Source organism: Neocloeon triangulifer, unplaced genomic scaffold (assembly GCF_031216515.1).
Source record: "Neocloeon triangulifer isolate White Clay Creek 2 clone unplaced genomic scaffold, ASM3121651v1 ptg000008l, whole genome shotgun sequence".
In the NCBI taxonomy this organism is placed as follows: domain Eukaryota; kingdom Metazoa; phylum Arthropoda; class Insecta; order Ephemeroptera; family Baetidae; genus Neocloeon; species Neocloeon triangulifer.
The window spans coordinates 2,548,046-2,572,629 of NW_026775550.1; the positions used below are offsets into that span (position 1 = coordinate 2,548,046).

At 35.7% G+C, this 24,584-nt stretch overlaps 2 protein-coding genes across 19 annotated transcripts in view; one reads left to right on the top strand and one right to left on the bottom strand.

The window, feature by feature from the left end:
• Positions 1 to 24,584, bottom strand: part of LOC132194999 (potassium channel subfamily T member 2) — a 128,238-nt gene that overhangs the window by 4,066 nt on the left and 99,588 nt on the right. For 5 of the 18 annotated variants that reach the window (XM_059616670.1, XM_059616665.1, XM_059616663.1 and 2 more), the window contains 23 exons: positions 21,707 to 21,806; positions 20,359 to 20,557; positions 19,455 to 19,529; positions 19,264 to 19,347; positions 18,738 to 18,832; positions 18,427 to 18,610; positions 17,266 to 17,430; positions 13,231 to 13,431; positions 12,596 to 12,813; positions 12,192 to 12,341; positions 11,183 to 11,463; positions 10,944 to 11,081; positions 10,742 to 10,889; positions 10,021 to 10,119; positions 9,179 to 9,284; positions 8,880 to 9,124; positions 8,379 to 8,513; positions 7,897 to 8,074; positions 6,577 to 6,762; positions 5,864 to 5,998; positions 2,025 to 2,099; positions 1,680 to 1,826; positions 482 to 714 (listed from right to left, as the gene is read on the bottom strand). In XM_059616670.1, the coding sequence (XP_059472653.1) occupies positions 482 to 714; positions 1,680 to 1,826; positions 2,025 to 2,099; positions 5,864 to 5,998; positions 6,577 to 6,762; positions 7,897 to 8,074; positions 8,379 to 8,513; positions 8,880 to 9,124; positions 9,179 to 9,284; positions 10,021 to 10,119; positions 10,742 to 10,889; positions 10,944 to 11,081; positions 11,183 to 11,463; positions 12,192 to 12,341; positions 12,596 to 12,813; positions 13,231 to 13,431; positions 17,266 to 17,430; positions 18,427 to 18,610; positions 18,738 to 18,832; positions 19,264 to 19,347; positions 19,455 to 19,529; positions 20,359 to 20,557; positions 21,707 to 21,806 (3,577 nt within the window). Of the gene's footprint in view, positions 1 to 481; positions 715 to 1,679; positions 1,827 to 2,024; positions 2,100 to 5,863; positions 5,999 to 6,576; positions 6,763 to 7,896; positions 8,075 to 8,378; positions 8,514 to 8,879; positions 9,125 to 9,178; positions 9,285 to 10,020; positions 10,120 to 10,741; positions 10,890 to 10,943; positions 11,082 to 11,182; positions 11,464 to 12,191; positions 12,342 to 12,595; positions 12,814 to 13,230; positions 13,432 to 17,265; positions 17,431 to 18,426; positions 18,611 to 18,737; positions 18,833 to 19,263; positions 19,348 to 19,454; positions 19,530 to 20,358; positions 20,558 to 21,706; positions 21,807 to 23,273; positions 23,744 to 24,584 lie in introns of those variants that run through there. The other 13 variants (XM_059616681.1, XM_059616666.1, XM_059616680.1 and 10 more) reach the window with 10 other exon arrangements.
• On the top strand, positions 4,035 to 5,626 carry LOC132195001 (uncharacterized). The gene is made up of 2 exons (XM_059616683.1): positions 4,035 to 4,198; positions 5,096 to 5,626. The coding sequence occupies exons 1-2, from the start codon at positions 4,039 to 4,041 to the stop codon at positions 5,602 to 5,604; spliced, it is 669 nt and encodes a 222-aa protein (XP_059472666.1). The 5' UTR covers positions 4,035 to 4,038; the 3' UTR covers positions 5,605 to 5,626.

The window sequence follows — 24,584 nt, forward strand, 5'->3', positions numbered from 1 at the left end:
TAAAATTATTAAACTAAAAGTTATTTATAAATTAAATTTGCTTGAAAATAAATAAAACTTATATACATATGCTATTTTTTTTTAATATTCCTTAAAAATGAAAACCTTACACAGAGATAGGCAGGTGCGAAACGTTTAAAAATTTTCAATGTAAATTTTAAGTTTAAGCTTTTTCGCGATTCAATTATGCCGAATTTTTGGGGTTTAAGGGCTAATAAATATGAAGTTGATTTGGTGAAATTTTAATCAAATCCTTTTCAGCAGATCAAGGGAAAAAGACATAATTATTAAATTTACCTTTTATTTATAAAAATATTGTTTAAATTTAATAAAATGTTTCGGTCCTTTAAAAAAAAAAAAAATTTGGAAATAAAATGTCACCAAAATCTTCAAAGATATGGAGCTAAATTATTAATTCAAATTGTCTTGCATCAATTTAAAAAAAGTATTTCATTATTATAAAGATACATTTGAAACATACATGATATCTCCCTCCTCGAGTTTGAGGTCGCAGCTGGGGTTGATGATGACGTACGAGAGGCTGTTCCTCTTCTCGCTGACGTCCATGTAGTCGATGCCGGACAGGTTGAGCGACTCCATGCGCGAGCGCACCAGGTTGGCGATCTCGGCGCGCTCGATCATCTGCGTGTGGTTGTCGCGCGCCTCATCGACCAGGTTGACAGAATACTGAGACATCAGCAAGGAGACATCCTCCTGGTTAGGGTGGGTGCGAGAGAGAGACAGACAGAGTCGAGACGGAGAGACGGGTGCATCAGCGGCAAAAGAGGAGATCAACACCATGCGCACATGACAAAAGCGGGTGAGGTGGAGGCAGAAGTGGTGGATTGCGGGCGGACAGACAAAAGAGAAAAAACACGAGATCAGAAAAACGACAACAAATGCACGATAAAATATAAATATTAATTTTTTATTCAAGAAAAAAAGAGTTGGGACCAAAATGTTAGAAAAGTTTCAAGTTTTTACAATCAAGAGCAGGACGGAAAAATGCTGGAAAGAGACGCACAAGAGATTTGAATAAGAATAAGATGGCAAGATTTGAAATTGAGCTTCCTAAGAACAATCAACGAACTGAAAAAGTATTTTTCTTGTTCTATATTTTGAAAAAAAAAAGCGAATTTCTAAAGGGAAAAATGCACAAATTTTTACTAATTTTTTTTTTTTAAACGTGACTTTTTCTCAAACTTTTATAGATCACGTGGGTCAGGTTATGCAACAAGCTCTGCATTTATGCACTGCATGTTGCATAATTTTGACATCCCCGTAATCTTTTCAAACTTTCTTACATCTTAGGAAGCTCTTACAGAGCTGAAAGTTCAACACGAAAACAAAGTTAGTATATCAAAACGTGCAAAAGTTCAAGCAGTGCAATCCATGCGATTAATGAGAAAGAAAAGAATGAGGGGTATAGGCAGAAAATGAAAAGCCCAATCCATCGACTTGAATTTGTATTTTTTTTTTCTCCGTAAAAAAGTATCTCAACAAATCCCAACAACAACACCCTGTTTGAAATAAAAGTACTGGAAACGAGAACACGCGTGATTCACATGGGCAAACTCGCACACGTGTGTGTACACCAATGGGTGGTAATAATAATAATATAATCTGGCTGAACGAATAAATTGTATGCGACACTGAGACACCGAGTGAGTGATCCTTACCGAGGACCCCCGGTCGTAAGTGCAGCCAAGGCAGTAAGCGCCTGCACCGCCTTTTTCGCTCTTTGCCGGCTTGTAAGACGTTCCGACCCCTTGTTCACCGGAAGTGGGCTGTTGTTGGCCGCCACCGTTTGCTTCGTCATCTCCGAACTATACACAAGTGCCAAGATACACGTGCGATTTCAAGCATTTTTTCTTTATTTTTTTTTATCCACACGTTTTAATCTATTTAAAAGGGTTAGTTTTCATAATTGATTTATTGGCCTCAACCTCCTGAACTAAAAGAAAGCGTCCTTCACCACTCAAATATTTTAATGAAAAAAAAGAACACTTTGCGTGGAGACAAACCTTGTTGTGGTGTTTGAATTTATGGCTCAGGTCGTGCCAATGATCAATGAGCAATTTCATGAATCGCGGATGGGCCTTTTGACGAGAGTACTCAGCATTAGAATGAAGTATTTTAAAGCGCACTCGATTGTACATAATTATGAAAATGCGTGTAGTATATAAATGCACTTTCCATGTAATGAGAGTTGCATGCTTTGCATATATAATAAGTGACAAAGAGGCTTAGAGGGCATGCCACGTTGTTTTAATAGACAAATTCTAACTATCTAGCTGCAGTTGAGGAAGCTATTGAAAGTATTAGAGTTAAATTTCAAAAGTTTTAATCTAATTATGAAAAAAAATTGGCGGGTTGCATTTATATAGTCCCATGCCGGTTTGAATTTTGGATAGGGAAAGATGTAATGTAATTATGTCTGAAATTATTTCAACAATGCATTTTTACAGTGCTTTTGCTGGTGAACGCAACAATTTAGACTTTTAGACTCGCTGAATATTCAAAACTTGTTAGTGTTTTTTTGACCATATTTGATTGTTGAAATAAAAATTGCGTATCAAACAATCCAATAACCGCAACAATTGAAGAAAAATTCGGTTCATTGTTTCATTTTCAAGAAGCTTTTTCAGTCTGGAAATTATGGATTCGCGTCGCAACTCGGAGGAGAAAATTCTGCGCCAGCAGCTGGTGCAGGCGCAGCGGGACAAAATGATCCTGCTGGACCAGTTGGCGCTGGTCAGGGTCACGGTTTGTTTCCACTGCCAGAAAGACCTGCCGTCGATGGAGACGAGTCTGCAGCAAACCCTGGACCGACGCTCGGCGCGGCTCAACAAGCTGCGCGAAAAGGTGGTGCGGGTCAGCGACGACCTGCGCACCGAGGAGAGTTTCCTGCACTCGACCGAGGAGGAACTGCTGCTGCTGCGTCAGGAAACGGCGAGATCGGTACGAATGTTGGAACAGGAGCAGCGGCAGGTCCAAGAGGTGAAGGAAGCTTTCGAATCGGTGGTGCGAGAGAAAAGGAACGCGATGGCCAAGAAAGAGATTGAAACGGAGAGAATCAAAGATCTGCAGGTTAATGATTAAAAATAATTTGAAATTAATTTAGGGTAAAATCTGATTTTTATTTTTTTAAATTGTGACAGAACTGTTTGATTAATTCAAGTGACAATCAATAATTATTTTTAATTAAAAAATAAAAACGTTAAATTTTGGATTCAAAACTCTTTTAATTATTTTCAACATTTTTATAAAAAGTAAAAACTCAGAAAATAGAAATATTTTTACCACAAGATGGTTTCAAAATTTGATTAATTACTTTTAGAATCATAATTTTGCAAATTTTAATTTATTTTATAGGCTGAGATCAAAGATCTGCACTCCAAAAACTACGCCTACCAGGTTCAGAGTGACCTGTTCAGCACCAGAGAGACCGTGGCCGAGCTGGAAGATGAGCTGAGGCAGTTGACCGAGGCCAAGGACAACCTGGAGACGGAGTTGTACGCCAGCAACGAGTACATGGTGGTCAAGAGACAAGAGCTGGAGCGCGTCAAAGAGTCTCTGAGCGAAATCCACCTGGGCGAGGAGGAACTTGTGAAGGAAAGGGAAGCCCTGCTGGCCGTGCGGAGGCAAGCCGAGGGACAATTGGCCCAAGCCGAGGAGGATCTGGACAAGATCCGAGGACAACTGGCCAACGCCAAAGAGGAGAAATTGTGCGAGTTGGACGCCCTGGCCGAGGAGCGCGAGGCCATCGACGAGGTCAAGCGGCAGGTCGAGATGTCCAAGGAGGACCTGGTGCGTCTGAAGGCGGACACCAGTTCCACCCTGCAGGAGCACATGGAGGCCAAGCACGGGCTGCGCGAGGCGCAGACGGAGCTGCGCAGGACCGTCGAGCGAAAGGTCCAGTTGAACCAGGCCCTGGCGGCCACCAAGCACGACCTGGAGGAGTCGCAGCGGCTGCTGCAGCTGTGCAAGGAGCACCAGAAGGAGTCGCAGGAGACCCTGAACGGCGTCAAGAACAAGATGCTGGCCGACTTCACCGAGTCGAGGAAGGCGCTGCGCAAACTGCAGGAGGAGAAACGCCGGGTCAGCAGGGAGATGACCAAACTCGTGTTTGCAGACTCGTCGCGGACAAACGACGTCGACTACCAGGTCAAGGAGGTGCTGGACACCCTGATTGGAGGTATGGGTGTGCTAAGAAATCGGCTTATTAAAATTAACGTTTTCATAATCATACAAAAGTTAATTATTTTAAAAATAATCCAACTTATAGAACACTGAATTTTACATTAATTTTTTTAAATGTATATATTCTAAAAAAGAAAAAAAAATGAGAAGAAGGCACTTGAGGAGACATTCAACAAGAGAAAAGCAGTTATGAGTTTTTTTTTCACAGAAACAAGCCTTCTACCAAATTTCGGTCAAGTTCTGCAACCGTTTTTTATGAGAAAGAAAAAAAATTAAAATTCAGCGAAATTTTTTAAATTAATTAAAATTTAACAACTCTTTCAGAATCTGGTAATTGAACTTAACAACACTAATTACTCAATTTTCAGTATCTATGTGTGTTTATTCATCTAATTTTTACTTGCTCATTAAAAGGAAAGTTGCACTCTGGCTTGGCTGCATGGAATTTATTTTTCATTACTTAACATTACAAGGACATGGCTTTGCGCATCACAAGTTTAATAATTATTTTAAAGATAAATTTTGTTTAAACTTTTTTATAAAGTTTAATAATAGCAAAAGAGTTACTCTTTTAACGAGATTTAAAATTTAAATTATTAAAAAAATTTTTTATTTAAAATAGATAAAATAAAAAATATAATATATAGTCTAAATAATTTGTAAAAGATATATTTTGTATTTTAATAAAATTTAGTACTTTTGTTCTATAAATAACAAATTTTTTCTAATTAATTTGAACTGAATTTGAACTCCTGATCCTGATTATTTCATCTCAATATCATTGAAATGGGTATTGAAGATTTCGTGTCAGATAAAATTTTAATTCTAAAACACTTTTATAAATTCCATTATATTTGTTACTAAAAAGGAAATTTCTTGCTTCTTCTTGCAGGCATCACCAGAGTGGCGCCGCCTGAAATTCTGCAACCGGTTGTGGACCACATCCGATCCCACTTCAGCGAATACCTGAAGCGGCACAGCATCTTGGTGGGCAACTCGGAGCCGGACGAGGCGACCCTCGAAGGGTCCAGCAGCAATCGCTCGAGCTACACAAACGCCTCTGTCAATTCTCTGGAGCGCGAATTGGAGCGAAAAACTGCCGCCAAAGAGGAGCTGCTCAAGAGACACGTCAGTCTGGACGAGGAATTGAAAGCGTCCGAAATTGAAAACAACGCCGCTTGTTTCACCGAAGAGGACAAACTTGAGCTGGAGAGCATCAAAGCAACAATGGCCGAGATCCAAGAGGGAATCAACGAGTTCCGATCGCAGCAGGAATCTCTGTCCGCCCGAAGCGAAAAACTCAACAGCCGAGTGCAGAAAGGGTCGTCCCTGATGGATCTGTTTCAAGGCGCGATCGTCGGCGTCAAAGACCCTTACCCGGATTTGAGGCGATCAAAATAATCAAGAAACAAGAACCGAATAAATTGACAAAAAATATCAAAATTGTTGCGTTCACTCGTTTTTTCCTTACTATATCATTTAAAGACCCACTTTTATTTTTATTTATTCTGAATGATTGCAAAATTTCTACCTGAAGTGGATCTTTAAATTTTTTTTATTGCACTGTGCTTTTTATCTGACGAATAATTGCAAGAATTGTTACGAGTGGCGTATTTTTTTCCGCGAACTGAATAATTTATATTTTTATAATAATAATTACCTGAGAATTGGTGTCACAAAGGGAAGTGTCTTGGGTCCGGTAGATGCCGATGGGCACCTCACAGGTGGTGGAGCAAAGTTTCTGGTACAAGCGGCCGTACGTCCGGATCCACATGTCTTCTTTTGTGATTTTCATCTGCGAAAAAATCCACAGATATTTTCTACTTACTTGTGTCGCAATTAAAAGAAAGCGTCTCTGTAGTGGTAAACGCTTTAAATAACAATTGCATGTATAAAATTATTAAACTCATAATTGTTTTAAATTTTCTTAGCTTTTAGTTTTAATAAGTAATTAATTTAAGCATTAATATTTCTTTGTTTAAAGAGTTATTTTCAAATTAAAAATATTAAGATCATTAAAATTGATTTTAATGTTTAATTTTTTTACAGTATTTTTATTAAGACGTTCTTATGATATTTATAAATTAGTTTAGTTTGTAATATTCTGCTTGTAAACTTACATTTATTATTGAAAAATATTAAATGTAACCCAGCAATCTCCTATCTTATTGTTTAAATGAAAATTTAATGTGCACTTTACTATCATGGTTAATGGTAAATGTTAATTAAAATCAATCAAATTCATTTTTATAACTAAAAACATGTCAAAGAACCAAACAATAAGTTATTTGAACAAACTGTCTTGTATCATTAGAAGATTTTTTTTCAGTACAAATAAAAAATGGGGAAAAAAAACATATTATCTATTCTCACCGAAGCGAGAAATCCAGAGCCAGGAGCTTGATCGACGCCGAGCAAGAGGCGGACAAAAGTGATGACGTAGTCCTTGACGAAGGCCTGGTACAGCAGAGTGTCCAGCATGCTGGCGCTGAAGACGGAGCCGGCGGCGAACGGAAGTCGGAACATGTAGGAAATGTGCGAGCCCCTCTCCTTCTCTTGCTGCGGACAAAAACGAAGGCGCGTGTGTAATTATTGCAAAAGGCGCGTCCCTCGGACGAAGAAATTTCAGTGACAAGAGGAAGTAAAAAAGAAGTGCTGAGATGAAAATAAAAAAAAGAGGCACACTCTACCGATTTATAAAAATCGCAAGCAGCAGTGACACGCACTACGATATATAAAAACGAACAAAAAACAAAATGCACGCATTCCACTATTGCTAAATAAATCTCTGTTGGCTGAATTATGGTACTTGTTTGCGAGTCAGTGGTCTTGCCATTTGTGGATTGTGAGTGAAAACAATGGAGCAAGAAAGCTGCCTGGCTTAAAAGATTTTAGTAAAGTAAGGAATAACTATTAATTATATGTGCACTTGTGTTTGTTAAAAATATTTCAAGACAAAAGGGCGTTCAGAGTTAATTTGTGGAAATAGAAAAATGTCCTTTTTAATATTTAATAAAAATTTGTTTTAATTTAGCTGTATTAATAATTGTTAATAGTTTTTGTTGTTGAAATGAAACGAATTGGTTATCTTTATTCGAAATGAAATGAATATGAAATGCAAGAATGTGAATGATTTTGGTTTTAGTAAGTGAATGAGAGCTTAATTAATAAAGGGTCAGGAGTAAGAAAGTAATTCACCTACTTTTTGGTAGTGACAATTGACTCACATGTATATAATTTAATAGCAAGAAACAAAAACTCTCCTCACAAGAAGCATATATAGGACGGAAATTCAATTACACAAATACTTTACCAGCCCCTCATGCGCAGAGTACAGATTATTTAACGTTTTTTTGTTTAAAAAAAAGGATAAAACGGCCTCTCATTTAAGATCTGGGCGAAAAAATAGCATTTTCTTCCGCTTGTCCAGAATGCAAGGCGGGTTTGGAAGAAAATCGTCAAACGTGTATAATATATACGAAACGAAAAATCTAAAAATCCAAGAGATAGAGATGCAGAAACAAAATGAAAAACTGCTGAGACAAAAACTATCCTCGTAAGATTTGTATTTATAGTAAAAAAAATTGCATATGAGAGATACAAACGGGAAAAATAATATAAAAAGTATATAGTACTGAGTAAAAAAGAGAATTCTCGGTCAGATAAATATGGTATATTATTTGGTATTTGTACCCTGTAACCAGCAGCGTCATCTGGCGTGAGGAGCTGGCTTGGGACTAGCTGGCTGCCCTTCAATACCTTTTCCATTTTGGAGAGGTGAAGCGCGTACTTGTCGTGCGCCCGGAACTGCATGAATCTCATGTTGGAACTCTGCGACAGCTCCGTGATGCTTTTGATGCTTGGGAAGAACCTGCACCGAGCGAGCAAAATCAGCCATTCCAGCAAGAAGCCTACAGTGACTTCAACGAACGAACGAACGAGCCGAGAAATTTCAACGACTGCAAAAGCAACTTTTTGCCTTTTTTAAACTCTACATCTACAAATATGAAAGATTCTCCTCTTAAAATTCCTTTTTCGAAAAGCATTCATGATTTTGTTTAAAAGCGACTAATTTTTACTGATGGAAAACAAAGCGCTTGAATTTATATTTCGTTCCGGTCGCTTTTTTGTGATCGTAATAATTAATTCATAAATTGTCGTAATCAATTACGTACTTGAACATTGTCTGCACAGCCACAATTGTGTTGCAGTCAGCAAGGGTATCCTCTTCTGCAGAGTTGGACAGCTCTTTGTTCACCACAACCACATTTTCAGCCAAGGTAATGCCGGCCCGCAGCAAATCATCCAGGCTAATTACAAAAAATTACAATTTTAAAATAAAAATTAAGTTTTATAAGTACAAAATAAAATTGACATAATTAAAAACAAAATATAAATTATAATGAATTAAAATAATACTTTAATTAGTTTTATTTTTTAAATATTTATTTTTATATTTATCTAAATTTTGAAATTAATTTTGTAATTGACTTACTTTGTTAAAAGTTTTAAATTGTTAATTCTAATTTGTTATTTAATTTACATTCCTTAGTCATAGTTCCTCATGGATTGTAATTTTTAATAAAAATTCTCACCATTTTTTGGGACATGGTTTTTTAAATTAATGATAAATAATTAACACAACCATCAATATAATAAACAAAATTTGAACGAACCAGTCAATTGATCCGAGCATCCAATAGACTAGAGGAAAGTATGAGATTGCGTCCAAAAAGGCAATGTCGGGACGGCGTTCGAGCAGCAGGATGATCGGGTTGAGGGAGGTTTTTTGTCTGAAGTGCGCCCTCAGGGGGATGATGAAGTTGTAGATGCCGTTGGACGCGTAGTCGGCGGCCAAAATCACCGTCTGGTTCTGCCAGTTGTACTCCTTGGCGTTTCTATAGCTGCAGTGCTCGCAAATCTGCCACGGAATTCAATATTTTTTCTAAATAAAGTTAATTTTAATTAAATTTACCTGCGCCAGCTGCAAACAGCACAGCGGCTTCTTCTCTTTGAGAAGGTAACACAGCGTCGGACTCACCCCGATGTACGGAGAAACTGGCGGAAAGCCTTTCACAATACTGAAATTAAGTTTTCAAAATGAACTTTTGCACGAAAGCATTAATAAAGAATTATATTATCTTGCTCTATTTTTTTTGCAGCAGAATTATTGTTCATATATTTGCAGTCAGCCTGTCTTGAAAGGTATATTTACGTGAGTTCATTAAAATTTAATTCAAAATAAATTCATGAATATAAAAAGCCAGAAGTGCGGTTGATATGCTTTTCAAATTTCAATAATTTCATTTATATGCTCACCATCAGTGCTATTTTAATAAAGCGTGAATATTTAATTGACTCACAAAATGCTTCTATTCTTTCAATCAGAATTTTCATTCTCATTTAATAAGCTTGAATTATTTCATTCGTTTTTTCTTTTTTTTTAAATACAATCCCAAGACAAAATAATAATAAAAAAAAAAACAGTCCCAAAAATAAAATTTGTGCTCAATTTGGCGAAAACATGAAAATCACACACAACGATTTGGTGTGTATTTTTTTTTTTTTTAAATACAGCAGACAAAATTTAAAACTTTTTGAGTGAGGCGTGTGTGTCGACATGCACAGCAAAACAAAAATGGGCACACTGCATTCATTTTCACAGACGGATATAAGAGAAAGAGAGAAAAATATATAATATATGATCGGGTTGCAGTTTATATTGATAAAGTCTCGTCGCTTTTGTGTTCTCTATAAATGTGTTTTTTATCCACTACGGAGGATGATGGACTTGGCTAGCGTGTATGTTGCGCTTACCTCTTGTACTCGTCATGCCAGATTGGCTTCTCTTCGTCTTCGTTGGCGGTTTCCTCGTCTTCGAAGACATCATCGTCTCCGAGATCGTGACCAAACCATCTGACGAGACCATCACATAAGCGTGCTATTTATTTTGTACGTGTCTGCTCTACTGAGAGCGGAGGAACAACTAGAGTTGCTCGTGTTTAAGGGAACACAAGGTTAGAATTTACTTGGTTAAAAAGTGCTACTTTATTTTTTTGGGGTGTGTGTATGTGTTTTAAATTCTAAATATAGAGTAAAAAATTTAGAAAGTCTCAAAAGTGCAGTGCTGCAAGAGAATTGGGAATAGAAATATATATTCTAGCAAGAACTTGTGATTCAGTTGAAAATTTCAGATCATATTTACTGTTATTTACAAAAAGCGTAGATTACGTACGAAAACATGCAGAAATTTTGGATTATTTTCTGAAGTGAGAGACAAGCCAACGAAGGAAGAACACTTTACACTGAATGTACATAGGACGAGTTACACAGGACAGACACTTAAAGTAGTCTTAATTTTTTTCTCAATTGAAGAGCTATTATTGTGTGAAAAGTTAATTGCTATAAACGACACAGTTTCTGTGCTACTCTGCGTGGTTGGTGAGCTTAACTTTCAAGATCTTTCCGAGTCACCAATAAGCGTGAAAATCTTTTAGCCTTTTTATTGTTTTTATCAATTTTCTCGAGCGGCACTCACGTGATTTTCTCGCTCGGCGACCTCCAAGGGACGTCGTCGTCCAGCTCGTCTTCACTTTCGTCAGGTTCGTCCTGAGGGCCTGTCGAGATGTTCAGGGTCGAACTCGTCACCATGTCTGGTACAGGTAAAATACTAGGTCGTCTACTGCCTGAATACAAGAAAATATTCACTAAAGATAATTGAAAATTGAATGTTTTTCGACCTCTTCTTTGGCTTAAGGTGTCCGGACTTAAAAAGTTAGGATTATTGTCTACGACTGGAAGTCCTAAGTGATTTGGTCCAATGGGAGTTTCTTGAAGTTGCTCAAAAGAATCACAAACACTCGCATCCGTAATGGTAGCTGAAATTTTAACAACTCGTTCGTATAAGTTCCGAAGTGGAAATTGGAAACAGTTGGGCGGAAATTGGAAATTGGCAGTCCAAATCAATGATTGGGCTTACTCATAATTGAGTTGGCGGTTTGTTGCAGGGACTTGTCGGCGCCCGCACCCGCCTCACAGCCTGCAGCACTGCCGGGCACAGCCCCGGCCACCTGCTCCTTTTCGGGCGAGGTCGCGTTGTTGGCCACGATGAACGCAGAGTTCTCCTCTTTGGTGATGCTCAGGTAGAAGCACGTGTCCGTCTTCTTCATGATGTGCCGCGGCCCCGGGTTCAGCAGGATGGTCTCCTCGTAGAACTCGGGCAGCTCCGACGGTCGCACCCCCACCAAAGCCACCCCGTACCTGAATCGCAAATTGACCAAATTAAAAATGAAATAAAAAAATATTTGCGACAATTTTTAGTTTCAATAATTTATTTAGTAAAGCGTAGTAAAGAGCAAGAAACTTAATAAAATAAACATTTTTTTCAAATGAAATTTCTGTTGACAGTTCTTTTTGGAAACTATTGTTTTAAGAAAAGGATTTTGTCAGTTAGAGTGGAGAATGATTTAAAAAAAAAAGTTTAATATAAATTAAATTATAATGTTCATAGAAAATTTGGTTTTTTTTCAAATGCTTGAATTTAATTTCTTAATTGATTTTTATTTTGGAAGTAATAAATTTCTCTTCCGTCATAATTTACATAAAATTAACTTTTGTAATTACAAATCTGATTTTTCCCTCTAATTTAAATCAGTAAAAAACAGGAATTCTATCTAACTTAGTTAAATAAAAAATTTTAAAAAATTATTAAACGATTTAATAATTAAAATTGTTGCTAATTTGGCTTAAAATTTAATTAGGATGCGAAGATTTTATTTGGCAATATTCAGTTTAAGTACCAAAAATTTGGCTCAATCATTCAATTTTGAAAATTTCTCCTTATAAATCAAAAAGTATTTTTAATAACACTTTTTCTAGAAAAAAGGAACTAAAATTTAATATTTAATACAATATTATTTAAGTATTTTTTGCTTCGATACCATTGATTTTTTACATACTGTGCGGAAAGTGGAACACTGATTACTTACTTTCTGTGCGAGTGGAAACTTGCGTAGGTGAAGCTTTTGCCCTCATACTCGCCGAAGAACCTGCTGTCACCCAGCACAATGTGGTAGATTTCATTTCCTGAGCATTTCCCGTAGAGACGGTGCCACTCCTCGTGGGACGTTTGGCCCTCCCTGCACCAACACAGATTGCCTTAGATCACTTCCTCCTCACATCCATCAATATACAAAGTGGGACAAACCGAGACACGTGTCTCTGCAATATATGGAAACTTTTCGCAACAACCTCGCCTCTTGATTGGCGTTTTGTGGCGTAATTCTTTCATCAAACTTTACACGAGGTCATTTTAATTAAAATCCTGGCAATTTACGAGGAAGTTCAATAAAAAAAAATGGATGCAATAATATACTGAAGTTGCAACACGTACTGTCCTCTGGAGGTGTGGAGCAGAAGGGTGACCAGAGTGGAGGTGCCAGGACACGTGCAGTTGTTGGCCAAAAGGGCGTATTTGAACTCGTCCTCGCACACAACGTGCTCGGCGAATTTCACGTGCAGTTTGTTCTCCGGCCGGAAAATCTGCACGTACTGCGGCACATTCGGCGCGAAGTCCTTCACCGCCCACGAACGGAGGATGGTGTGTTCGTCCTAACAAAAAAGTTAAAAAACGGATTTCAGATTTTGTCACCAAATTAAAATTTATTTAAAAATAAGAATATAATATTAAAAAATGCTTTATCAAAGCATTACTTTTTTAATAAAGGATTAATAATATTTAGTTTTATGTAATATTTACAATTTGTAGAATATTTTGTTTAAAATCTTTTAAATTTTTAAATACATTAATGAAACCACAAATTTTTTTTTTAACTTAGTTCAATGGGTAAAATTTTGTAACTTGGTTATCTATTTTTATTTTAAATTTTATATTTCGTGTCAAATCAATTTGATATTAATTTGTTTCCATCAATTGATGTTTCTTTCTGGCAGAGTTTTTTTTCATTCTATTTTTTATTTGAAATTTGTTATAAAAGATTAAAATCTTCTTATTAATTAGTTACTCACCGCTGCAGTTTTGTCAGCGTAATTTCTGGCCGCCAAAACAAAACACGCTTCGGCCTCGTTCATGCGCGCCCTGGCCAGGTCGGCGTCCTTGAGGCACGAGCCCTGGATGTAAATCACCCTCTGGGCCCAAATTGGTACTTGCAAGATCATCCGCATCGTCGTGTCTAACTCCATCGGGGACAGGAGCACCACGTAAAAGTCCTGTAAAAAAGACCCCGACAAAAATCTTATAAATATATAATTTTTCCGTTCTGAAAATTCACTTTCCGGAGAAACGACGAAAGAGTAAATTAGTTTAAGGGCTTGAATTGGCAGCTTTTCAGAGAGGGCAAACTTTCATCCCCTTTTGAAAAGTCAAATGCCACACAGAAAAGAAACAGGTGAGGGAGGTTCATTAAATTAAAAAAACCCTTTCTGCTCTTTCGGACGGGCGCGTGTGCAACTCTTATTCATTCTCCGTGTTTCTTTTTCTCTCTCGCGTCTCGTTTTTCAGCGAGAAGTGCTTTGGCCGAGATAAACATATACACTGAGCAAGCACACCTCGCGGCGGCGCCGCCATTCTCATTCAATTATTCACCCTCGCAGGCCCTCTTCCATCTTTTATTGCACTAATGAGCTCGGCTTTGACGCAAAAGATAAAACAGCAGCGGCAGTTGGGCCGGGGCGGTTTTTGCATCCCCCGCTGCCGTCAAGTTTCTCTTCAGAGTCGAGAAAAAAAATAATAAACCGCGTTTATCTCTCTGCAGACTCGCCTTGCAAGGACAAAAAGTCTGCAGTTTTGTTTGATTATCTTTGAGGAAATACACTGAAGTTGAAAGTTATTTAGCATTTTGCAAAGAGGAGTAAATTCAAATTTTTATCTCCACCAATTTTGATGTAAAATATTTTGTTACTTCCAATGTTTCTTAATAAATATTATAGCAAATTAATAAACAATTGCAACGCAGCGTAAGAGTGATAATTTCATATCTTAACATGGTTATCAAATTGCAGACTGTGCAAATATATAATAATTAAATTAGTGCAAACAGCTGCATATTTTAATTTTATTCTTTAAAGAATATAAATTGATAATAGTACAAAATATAAACTTAAAATAAAATAAGTAAAATTATTTTTATAAGAAATAAAAATAATTCAATTGCAGTAAAAATTTTAAAATTAAATTGTATTAAAAAGTTTTATAATATTTAATGTTGTATTATTCTTTACATTAACTTTTTTAAATACAGAATGGTACTCATTCCAATGGTTTTTTTGTTTCATGCAACTTATAGTTAAAATAGAGTTCACAGTGCAGTAGCAACTGAACTGAATTACTAAATTTTTATTTTATTTTCAATACATAGAGTTGCTATTATAGGTTTTAAATGAAATTGAAATTTAATAGACAAATTTTCCAAATGTTTTTATTTAATAAAGTTCTAGATAAAAAATATTTTAGAGATTAACAAAGGAATTGAACTTCTAGAAAATGACCTCCAAATTCTTCAGGATAAAGAGGAGACAAAAAGTAAATCTTTGGTTCTTGTAGCCACATTTTTGTTTCTCAGAAGAATGTGAGATATTAAATTTTTATTTGAATTTCAACAATATTGCGTTTATTCGGGAAACTTTTTGTCATTTCGAAATATTTTCCGCGCCAATATCCGTCAAATTTTCATCCCAGATTTTTTGTAAGAAATCCACGACCCTTTGCCAACTGACGTGTGCTTTGGCTTGAAAGGTACGTGTCTATTCAAACTTTTATCACCGTCCGTTTTTATGTAAAACTTTGTGTGACTTTTAATGTGTCTGAATGGTAAATAAATAAATAAACGCTGCCCAATTCGCAACTGATTGACCACCTAAACATTATTTTAATTTATTACCTATAGCAAATATACTTCAAACAATGTATGCAGGATGAGTATTTAAATATAATAATTAATTTGGTGTCAAAAAATTATATTTCAATTAGAAATTAAGTGTTTATTGATTTATAACATAAACAATAAATTTAAAATAAAAAAAGACATTAAAATATTTTAATTGTAAAATATGTTGCAAATATTTTAATAATTCTTTACTTTTATTTAAATTTATATTATTAATTGTTGTTTAGTCATTATAAAAGTATTTAAAAAAAAATTTACTTGAAGATTAAAGTAAATAAAGAAGCAATAAAGAATTGAATTGAAATGAAAAAAAAACCGTTTTCCAACGCGTTTGATTGATTTATTTGTTGCATGCATCTAATTGTAAAACAAGATTTACAGTGCAGTGGCAACTGAATCGCAGTTAAAAATAAAATTCAAAGTACTGCTATCATAAATATAAATGAAATTTAAATTTTATGAAAACAATTAAGATGTTTATTATATAATTACGCCGTGGATAAAGAATCATGAGGTATAAACAAACAGATTTTTCCTTAAATTATATTTATAAGCAAATCCACCCTCAGAATTTGAGGAAAGCATCATCGAGTTAATTATCTGTCAGCCGCAGGTCTGCTGTGTGCTGTCCATTGTCAGCAGCGTCTGTCCGCATTTTATTACCGGGCAAATGGAGCGTCCGTGTCCCATTCCGCGCCGCTTTATTGGCAGCGTGTCGAAATGCGCCCGAGCCGAATAATAAACGAGTGGCCGCGTATTAAAATGACACATGAATTGGACAGAGTCGTAAAAAGTGACACGTACTACAGGTGACACAATAACGACGCGCGACGTTGATGGATGCGGCAGCGATGGCGGCTCTTGTTGCGCCCCCCGACAGGTACAATTGCATGCAAATCTCGTTCCGTTCTTTCAAACACGGACACGCCATTCTGCAGATCCGATCTCGTAATGCAGAAAGTGAGTGGTGCATAAAGTGGTGGTTTGTGGAGCGGAATAAAAGAAGAATTTACTAGGTAGGGGAGAAATTTGATATAATAAAAAAGTATATAGTGTACATTTGAAATTGATCGCTACTGATTTTTTAATGAAAAAGGATAAAATAATAGAATTTTCCTGAACATTGGAATAATTTGAAGGATGCACAAAAGTAGCTCGGAATATGAATCAAACTGTGCTAATTTCATCTTTTTATGCAGATTTCAAATATGTGTCTAAATTTTTTTCAAAAATTCCCACGCGAAAGTACTTTTTGAAATAAGGGATCGAGAGAAATGCCCTCGTGGCACTTCCACAAACTCTATCAATTAATGATCACAATCACTGGATTAAGACTTATCCCTCTGTTGGTTTTATCCCATTTCCAATTATTGAAAAGTACACCCTTTATATTTATCCCTCCGTAAAAATGGCAAGTAGAAATCTGCTCAGGGGGTATTTAAAAAGCTTTTGGTTTAATTTAAACTAACTTTCACACGTAGAACTTCCACAAGACAAGGTATTAATCATCACTGATATCCCTCTGTTGGTTTCATCCTACTTCCAATTATAACACACAAGATTTTCCAGGAAAGCATGGTGTCTTTAAGCAGCGTTTATTGAGTTCTTTCCACTCAAAGTCACTTCATTTCATCTGGCATATTTCCTAAAATTAAAGGATAAAAAAAAAAACAATTGGTGATTCTGTAATTCCTCTATCTTAATTTCCTTTCGATGTAAATTTTCATCCAAATTTTATTTTTAAATAGCAACAATTATTTTCATGGAAAATATGTACGGTCAGTGAAGCAAAGAAAGAAAAAAAAAAAGAAAAAAAAGAAGAATGATTAATGCCAGATAAATTTACATTAAATTTGGCTTCATTGTCCAGAAAATGAAAACCACCCTTTTCTGTGCTGCGATACTCTCTCTTCAACTTTAGCAGGAATTTTTTGTTATCGTAAAAGTAAAACTAACTCCCTTTTGTGCACGAAATAGGCCATTCGCTTAAACGAATACCATATTCCTCTGGGACACTTTCTTTGCAAGAGAAGTTCCACTTTATTCCCTTATCCTACTCTGCATGCTAATTCTTATCTCTTCAGCGCGAGAAGTTTTTCTTCTTTTTGTAAAGTGCGGTGGGTGAAAGCAAAAAATTGGGTCTGAAAGGCTAAAATACCTGAAGCAGGGGATGTGCGTAGAATTCGTTGAGGAAGTCCATGATGGTGTCCGCGTGCAGGGTGGTGCTGCACACGACCACGTGCTTCTCGCTCTGCGCCCTGTGCGAGGAATACGAGCCGCCCAGCTTCTGCCGCTCCATCCACGTGAAAGCCAGCTGCTCAAACTGCCAAGCACACACAAGAAGAAAATTCAATTTCGGTCGCAATTTCAGAGCGAAAAGAGCTCGCAACAAAGCGCCAGAGTGGTTTATTTCTTGGGCAAAAGGGCAAATTGCTTGATGGACTTTGCGGTTGCGTTCGAAAGTTTGCTCACGCACAGCTTTGGATGAAAATCATTTGAGCATAACCTTAAAAGTTGTAATTAAATATTCTTATTCATTTCCTTGCAGACTCTAAAAAATTGATATCATCAAAATAATTAATTAATTTACATTATATTTCAAATTGCAGATAATTATTTCTATGTGTCCAATCAAAACAACACGATGTTAGTTCCATAACAACCGGAAATTCTTACCACATGCCACGGTTGCATAAGCAAATTATAAATAAAAAATAAAAAAATATATTAATATAGAAATAAATATTGAATATTATCATTGGGTACTAAACTATATCGATTTATATTTTATTTAAATAAAACAGTTAATATGAGTGTTAAAATTTGATTTAAACTTATTTTTACTTGAAAAAAAAACAAATAATTTTATAACATTATATAAAATCCAATATTTAAAATATTGAAAAACATAATAAATTGCTTCTAAATTAAGAAAAAATCAAACAAATTGTCACACAATGATCAAAAATACTAAAAAATCTCAAAAATGCTAGTGTAGACTCATTGTCAGATGACTCGAGTTGCAAAGATCCTGAAAGATTTTTTAAGCAAGAATTGCTTGAAAAAATGAATCAATCATTTTACTATCTAATCTATAATAAAATAATAACATAAATACTTTAATAAAAATTCCAAGCTTTATAAAAATCAGATAAAATATTCTATATTCTGCAAATAAATCATATTAAATGCGTAGCAAATCCTTGATTTTTTCTTCAAAATTGCACAGAATTCATAAAAATTTATTTGTCAATATTTGTCATTTTTTAAAATTCCCTCTTAGAATTGATGAAATTCTTATTGAAAAAAAAGCACTCACTTGCGTAGGCAGAACAATAAGTGCGACGCAGATCATGATGACCATGTAGAGTTGCGAGGGCCAGATGTCGGGCACGAAGTCGCCGTAGCCTACGGTGGAAAAGGTGACCACCACGTAGTACATGGACTGGAACAGGTTGAGATGTCGGTGACCCGCCCGCTGGAAATGCTGCACGCCGCACACGCTGCCAAAAATAAAAAGAGAGCGGGAAATATGACTAATTAAGGCGAGTGATCGCGGATCGATATGGCGCGGAAAAGCGAGCTTATTTATAGCCACACCCTCGTCTTTCGCGCTGAATTATTTCTTACCTTGTGAACACTAGGCAGAGGAGCGTGGCGGAAAGAATCGTCAGCTGCTGCGATAGGGCCGATTGGGACTTTTGCATGGCGCGGTGCAGATCATTCTGCAAATCGAAAGGTTGAGCTATTTTAGTTTCACTTCTCAATTGATTTTTTTTATAAAATTAATTATTCATCAAGTTGACACTTGAACTTTTGCAAATTATTGTATTGACCTCCTACAAATATTAATATATAATAATTTGTTAATTAACGAAGAATATGCCTGGGCTGTAATAATTATCTAAATTTATCTCCAAGTTAGACCAGGTCAATGCAAAGTATTTATAAAAAAATACTGTGCTATTTTAATTTGAAAAATTTCGATTTAAATTAATTCAAATTTGAGTGACAAAAATTATATAAAAAATGTTTAAATACATTAAAGATGTAAAATATTTTGTAGAATAAAAAAAAATATAAGTTTAAAGTTAACAAATTATAAAGTAATTTTAAATTTAATTTATATTTTTTTAAATAAACTATTTTTACTTACAAACATGTTCTCCAAAGAGTGTTTCGCGAGCCAGCAGTTGAGGAAAACTGGGATGAACAAATGGCGCAGGGGTGGCCATAGGAGCTGCAATCGCAGAGTTCAGGGGTGAATTATTAAAATTGCAATTACACGTTCTATGCTCTGATGCCGTGGAGCAGAGAATTTCACATCAAAAGAAAGTGCACACTCACCGTAAGCATGAAGGGAATTGTGTTAACAAGCTCTAGTATAAAATGGAAGGATAGCAGCTGCTGCCAAATGTTGCCCTGGAAATTAAGAAAATTATTATATTAATTCACTTAAGCTGCAAAGTGGGTCTCTTGCGAAATGCGAGGGTTGACGAGAGCGAGAATGCAACTTCAAAGCTGCACGTTTAAACTAATTTGAAACTTGCTTTCATCAGCCTTTGACATCTAATTTCCTCCCCGGCTCAAATCAAATTAAAATTTGCAATGATGTTAAAAATTATGCGACAAAAACGAATTTGATTCTTACAAAGACCACCCAAAAGTTAACTTTGTAAACAAAAAACGCATCAGTTGTAGTAAAAATTGTATACAAAATAGATAATTATAGTCACTGTGGTAAAAATATTATTAAAAAACAATTATTAAGATTATTTGGAAATATGATGTGGCGAATTTGATAAAATTTCATTTTGCTAAGAGCTTCAATTGAAAATAATACTTGATGTAATTTTTTCCATCAACAAGTCGAAAGCTTTTTTTGGAAAATAAACAAAAAAACTGTAAAATTTATCATGATTTGCATTGTATAATTAATTAAAAATGTGTCTGTTTCTGAAATAAAGTTGAATTTTTACTTGTAATCTTTAATATCAAAATATTAAGTTAAATTCACGGCAAGAACATGATTGACATGAAATTATCAAAATCACGAAACATTATTTTTGCCCTACAAAATTGAAATAATATTCTGATTTTGTCTTTAGTCTTCAAAAAAGGTTCTAAATATATTCCAAACATTTAATTGTTTTAACATTAGCAACCCTCTTATTATTTCAATTTCAAAAAATCAATAAAAACAGAGCTTCAATAAAAACGAATAAAAATTTATTGCCCCCCAAAAATGCACCTTGTATCCGAGATAGGCGAGCAGCAGAGCCTCGGCCAGGCTGATCATGGCAAGGATGACCTGCACGACCCACAACTCGAGCGGCCTGTTGACCCAGAGGATTGCGTCCCAGTTGATGATTGGATTTTCTTGGAACTTTTCGTCTGTCAAGTTGCTCGCGAGGATGTAAAGTGTTTTGTTCCCCGGGGTGCAGCCGTAGCTGGAAATTGGAGAAGCCGAGTGAAATCAAAGATCTCTATGGCGGCTAACAAATCAATTGCTCGTCTAACAAGCCTTTTGTTTATTTGCTTTGTCGCACAAAAGGATTCTGCTCTTGGTTTAGCCAATAATGCTCGACTTCACCGAGTTAATGTTTAGACAAACAATATGGGACAAGTTTCTTTAAAAAGCTCAAACAGCTTGGGAAAATGGTATAAATAGAGTTAAATAAAAAAGAATTAATTTTATAATAATACTTTTTATAAGTAAAATTTCGTTAGTTTAATTCTTTAATAAACATTTGAAATTATGTTTGATAAGAGAAGGAAATGGTTAATTTACTTAGTTTTCTTTCTGTCAATTCAAATTTATTTTTTAGTTTTCTTGCTCATCATGAAACAAGGTGCAGATCATGATCAAAACTCGCAGAGTTAATTTTTATACAGTGAAACTATTTTTTTTTAACAAGAAAAAGTAGGCTTTCTACTTATTTTTAAATTCAATTTTCTAATAATAAAATATTTTGGCGAATAACAATTATTGCAAATATTTTGAATTTCATTTCAATGTAATTAAATAAAAAGGAAAAGTCTATGAAATTAATTGTTATTTTTCTTCTTCAAATTAGCAAATATTGTTGAGAAGAAAAAAAATTCGGCTTGCACAAAATGTTTCATACATATTTTGAAAAAATTCGATTTTTTTTAGTTTGAATTGAGACTTTCTTTCCATTTTTATTTTCGTATAATTCGATCGGATTGAATAGGATTTATTGAAGGACGTTTTGAATGTTAAGGACGAAAAGGCAAGCGACATTTTTTGAAACACTCGTGAATGCAACTGGGTCGTTTTCGAGAAAAACGCGGCGGCACCGAGAGTCGGGAAGCGCCGCGGGCCCTCGAGGGAAATGATGTGCCCATGACGGACGACCGCAGAGCATTATTAGAAATCAATTTGGTATCGACCGACAATGAAAAGGGAGAACCAAGCCTTTGCATTATGTCAGAGCAAATATATAAAAATACACATTTTGGTGGAAATATATCGACGGATTAGCAGACGAATCCATTCGGCGAAAACAGGTATGGCCGAGCAGGCAAAACTCGATCAAAACCGGCGTGAAACTTTGATGAAGCAAAACAAAACTCACCACGCAGCAAAGTTGGGGTCCGAGTCGGTGATTACACGCACTATGTACAGGATGCATGTCAGTAGCTTAAAAAAGAGGTTCGCTATTCTTATACGAAGACCTGAAAGCAAAAGGCCAAAGCGGCTATTAATGTTTGTCAGAAATAGAGGTGGACAGTCTATTTTTGGAGTAATAACTACAAGGGAAATAGTTATAATTAAATTGAAAGGAAGGATTGTGTTCCAATTAGGCCACAAAGTTGGCAACCTGCATTACAATTGAAAAGGTTTTAACATTATATTTATGAGAATTAAAAAAAAAAAATATCTCAATTAAAATAATGATTTTAAATACTTCAAAATGTTTGTATTTTTCATACATGGGTGCGCTCAACAATTTTGCGCTCGCGCTCTGCGCTCGCGCTCAAGATTTTGAAAATGTTGCGCTCGCGCTCAAATTTTTAAAAAGTCTTGCGCTCACGCGTTGCGCTCAAAAATATTTTTATCCGATGAAAAAGTGCGACTTTTTAGACAATTTTTTAATAAAACAAAAAATACATCGGCAATTGGAAATGATAAAGTTGAAGTTAAATCATCAAAATTGGGATCAGTTTTGAAGTTTCTGGTATAAAAACACTGTTTTTCATTACAATTTTTAATCAAATTCGGGGATTTTTACTTTTGGTTTGAGCGCAAAATGAGCGCAATTGAGCGCTGCGCTCAGCGACCAATGCGCTCGCGCTCTGCGATCGCGCTCATGAGCGCAGAGCGCAGATCGCAGAGCGCAAAGTGCGCTCTGCCCATGTATGGTATTTTTACATAATTTTAGTTTATAATATTATTTTTTACTCTATTTTCAATCTTAATAAGGCATAAAAGTAAAATTATTAAATATTATGAACTAATTAAAATAAAAATTAACGCATTGGGAAACTAAATTAATAAATAAAATTGAGAAATATGATTATATACTGAAGTAATGTATACACAAAATGTATCATGGGAGTGGGGATGGAATTGGTTAAAAATATGTAATACAAACATTACAAAATTCGACTTCTAATATAATATTATGTCCATAAAGCTGTTGGATAGTTATCGAGGATAATTGCTAGCGTTTAGGCCGCAGTCAAGATTCTAATAAAAAGCATTAAACCGTGCTCTCGTGGCATAATTCCCTGATAAACCTACACAGCAAAAAGTGCTTTTCGGTCGAAATATCTCTGAAAATTCATCACACATGTGTGTACATTTATTCACAAGTTCGTTTATCAGCCTGACACGTCAATTTTCGGCCCGGCAGTAAAACAAGATTCGAGCCGAGATAGCTTCTGTAATATTCTCATTGCATGCTCGGCGTTTATATTTAAAAAAAAAATCGTGTGCGCGCATATATGTCTTGACACTCGCAGTGCAGCTCGAAATCTGTCGGCGCGAGCACCGTTTTAATCGTTTTAATTGCAACAGCTGACTTTTCTGTGAACACCTTGTCGGGAAACGAATAATCCCTGATGCTAAGATTAATTATTTAATTCATAATCATTTTGGTTGGGGTAATTAGAATTAATAGACACACAATTTTTACTTACTTTCAAAGGTTTGATGTAATTATTTGGCCTTATTCTTTGCACATATTACAAAACGCAACTGTGTCACTTGGCTTCACATAAAAGACTCATCTATCAATGTTGCTGCTCTGTCACCTGATGCCCTGTCTGTCTCTCAGCTGCGGCCACGAATGGTGCAGCAAGCACCATCAGTGGTCGCGCGAGGAAGTGCCGGTTTTACCCCGACACCTCCCCGGCTGAGAGGAGACAAGATCATCGGTGACATGAGGACAACAATTTAATTTTTCAAAGATACACATTTTCAATAGAACACATAAATTGAAAGATACATTTTCAATTGAGCACAACTTAAAAGTAAAGATACATTTTTCAATTGAGCACTGGAGGGTATTTGTGTTGAATTAATTTTGAGAAGTTAATTTTTTGTTGTTCAATTTAATTGGTTTGTGAAGTTAAAATTTTAATTGTCGTATTCTTGGGGTGCGTTGCGCAAGAAATAGGAGTTGTTTCTCAGCAGTTTTCTCTACTTCCGCTGCTACCCAGGGCAGGCATTGCTTAAATGGGGTGGACGAGGCCCCGAAGCAAACTGGCTTTTCCCCCCCGGGACAACAGAAGCAGATATACCTACGAGTTGGAGATGCATTTTTTTTTTTTTTTGTAGTGGAGGAATGAAATGTGGTTTTGAGAACCAAAATTGAGAAGGACTGAACTCCAATTTTGTGCGCAAAGCAATGATTTGAGCGAGTTGAAAATAAATTTGTGTCATGCATTTGTTTGTGTTGTTTTACATTTTAATTTTTGGATTTGCCGAAAGTACAGTTTGTTCGTGAATTTTGAATGATGGTTTTGTGTTTTATTGTGTATTGTGTGATTGATTTAATCTTAAAATATAATGTGTTTAAATCTAAAAAAGGGATTTAAAGTGCTCATAACCCTCAGACATATTAAGACGTTTAATTTAGGGGGAGCTCAGAGGGAGCCGTGGGCGCATAAGGCGCTATTGAGGCTGAAAGTTAGATTTTTTTATTAAAGGCACGCCAGTGCGGTATTGCGTGCGGCATCTCTGTCGAAGGGTCACAGTCATACAACGTCATTGGCAATTGGCAAAATTCTGGAATGAAAATTCGATTAGCAACAACGTATTTTTTTCTTGGGGATATTGTGGATAAGGAAGAAATTTTTTTTTCTAAACCTAAATTTGCTACTCCCGGGACTATAATGGTAACTGCGGAAAACATCAGTTACAAGTTTTTTTTTTTTTTTTTTTTTAATCATTTGATTGCATGGAGTTTTTGTTTTTTGTGTTCCTTTCTTTTTTTTATTATTATTATT

Coding starts and splice junctions, on each gene's coding strand:
- LOC132195001 (XM_059616683.1), top strand. CDS start 4,039: ATGCTGGCCGACTTCACCGAGTCGAGGAAGGCGCTGCGCAAACTGCAG. Junction 4,199..5,095: donor GCTGGACACCCTGATTGGAG/GTATGGGTGTGC, acceptor TTCTTCTTGCAG/GCATCACCAGAGTGGCGCCG.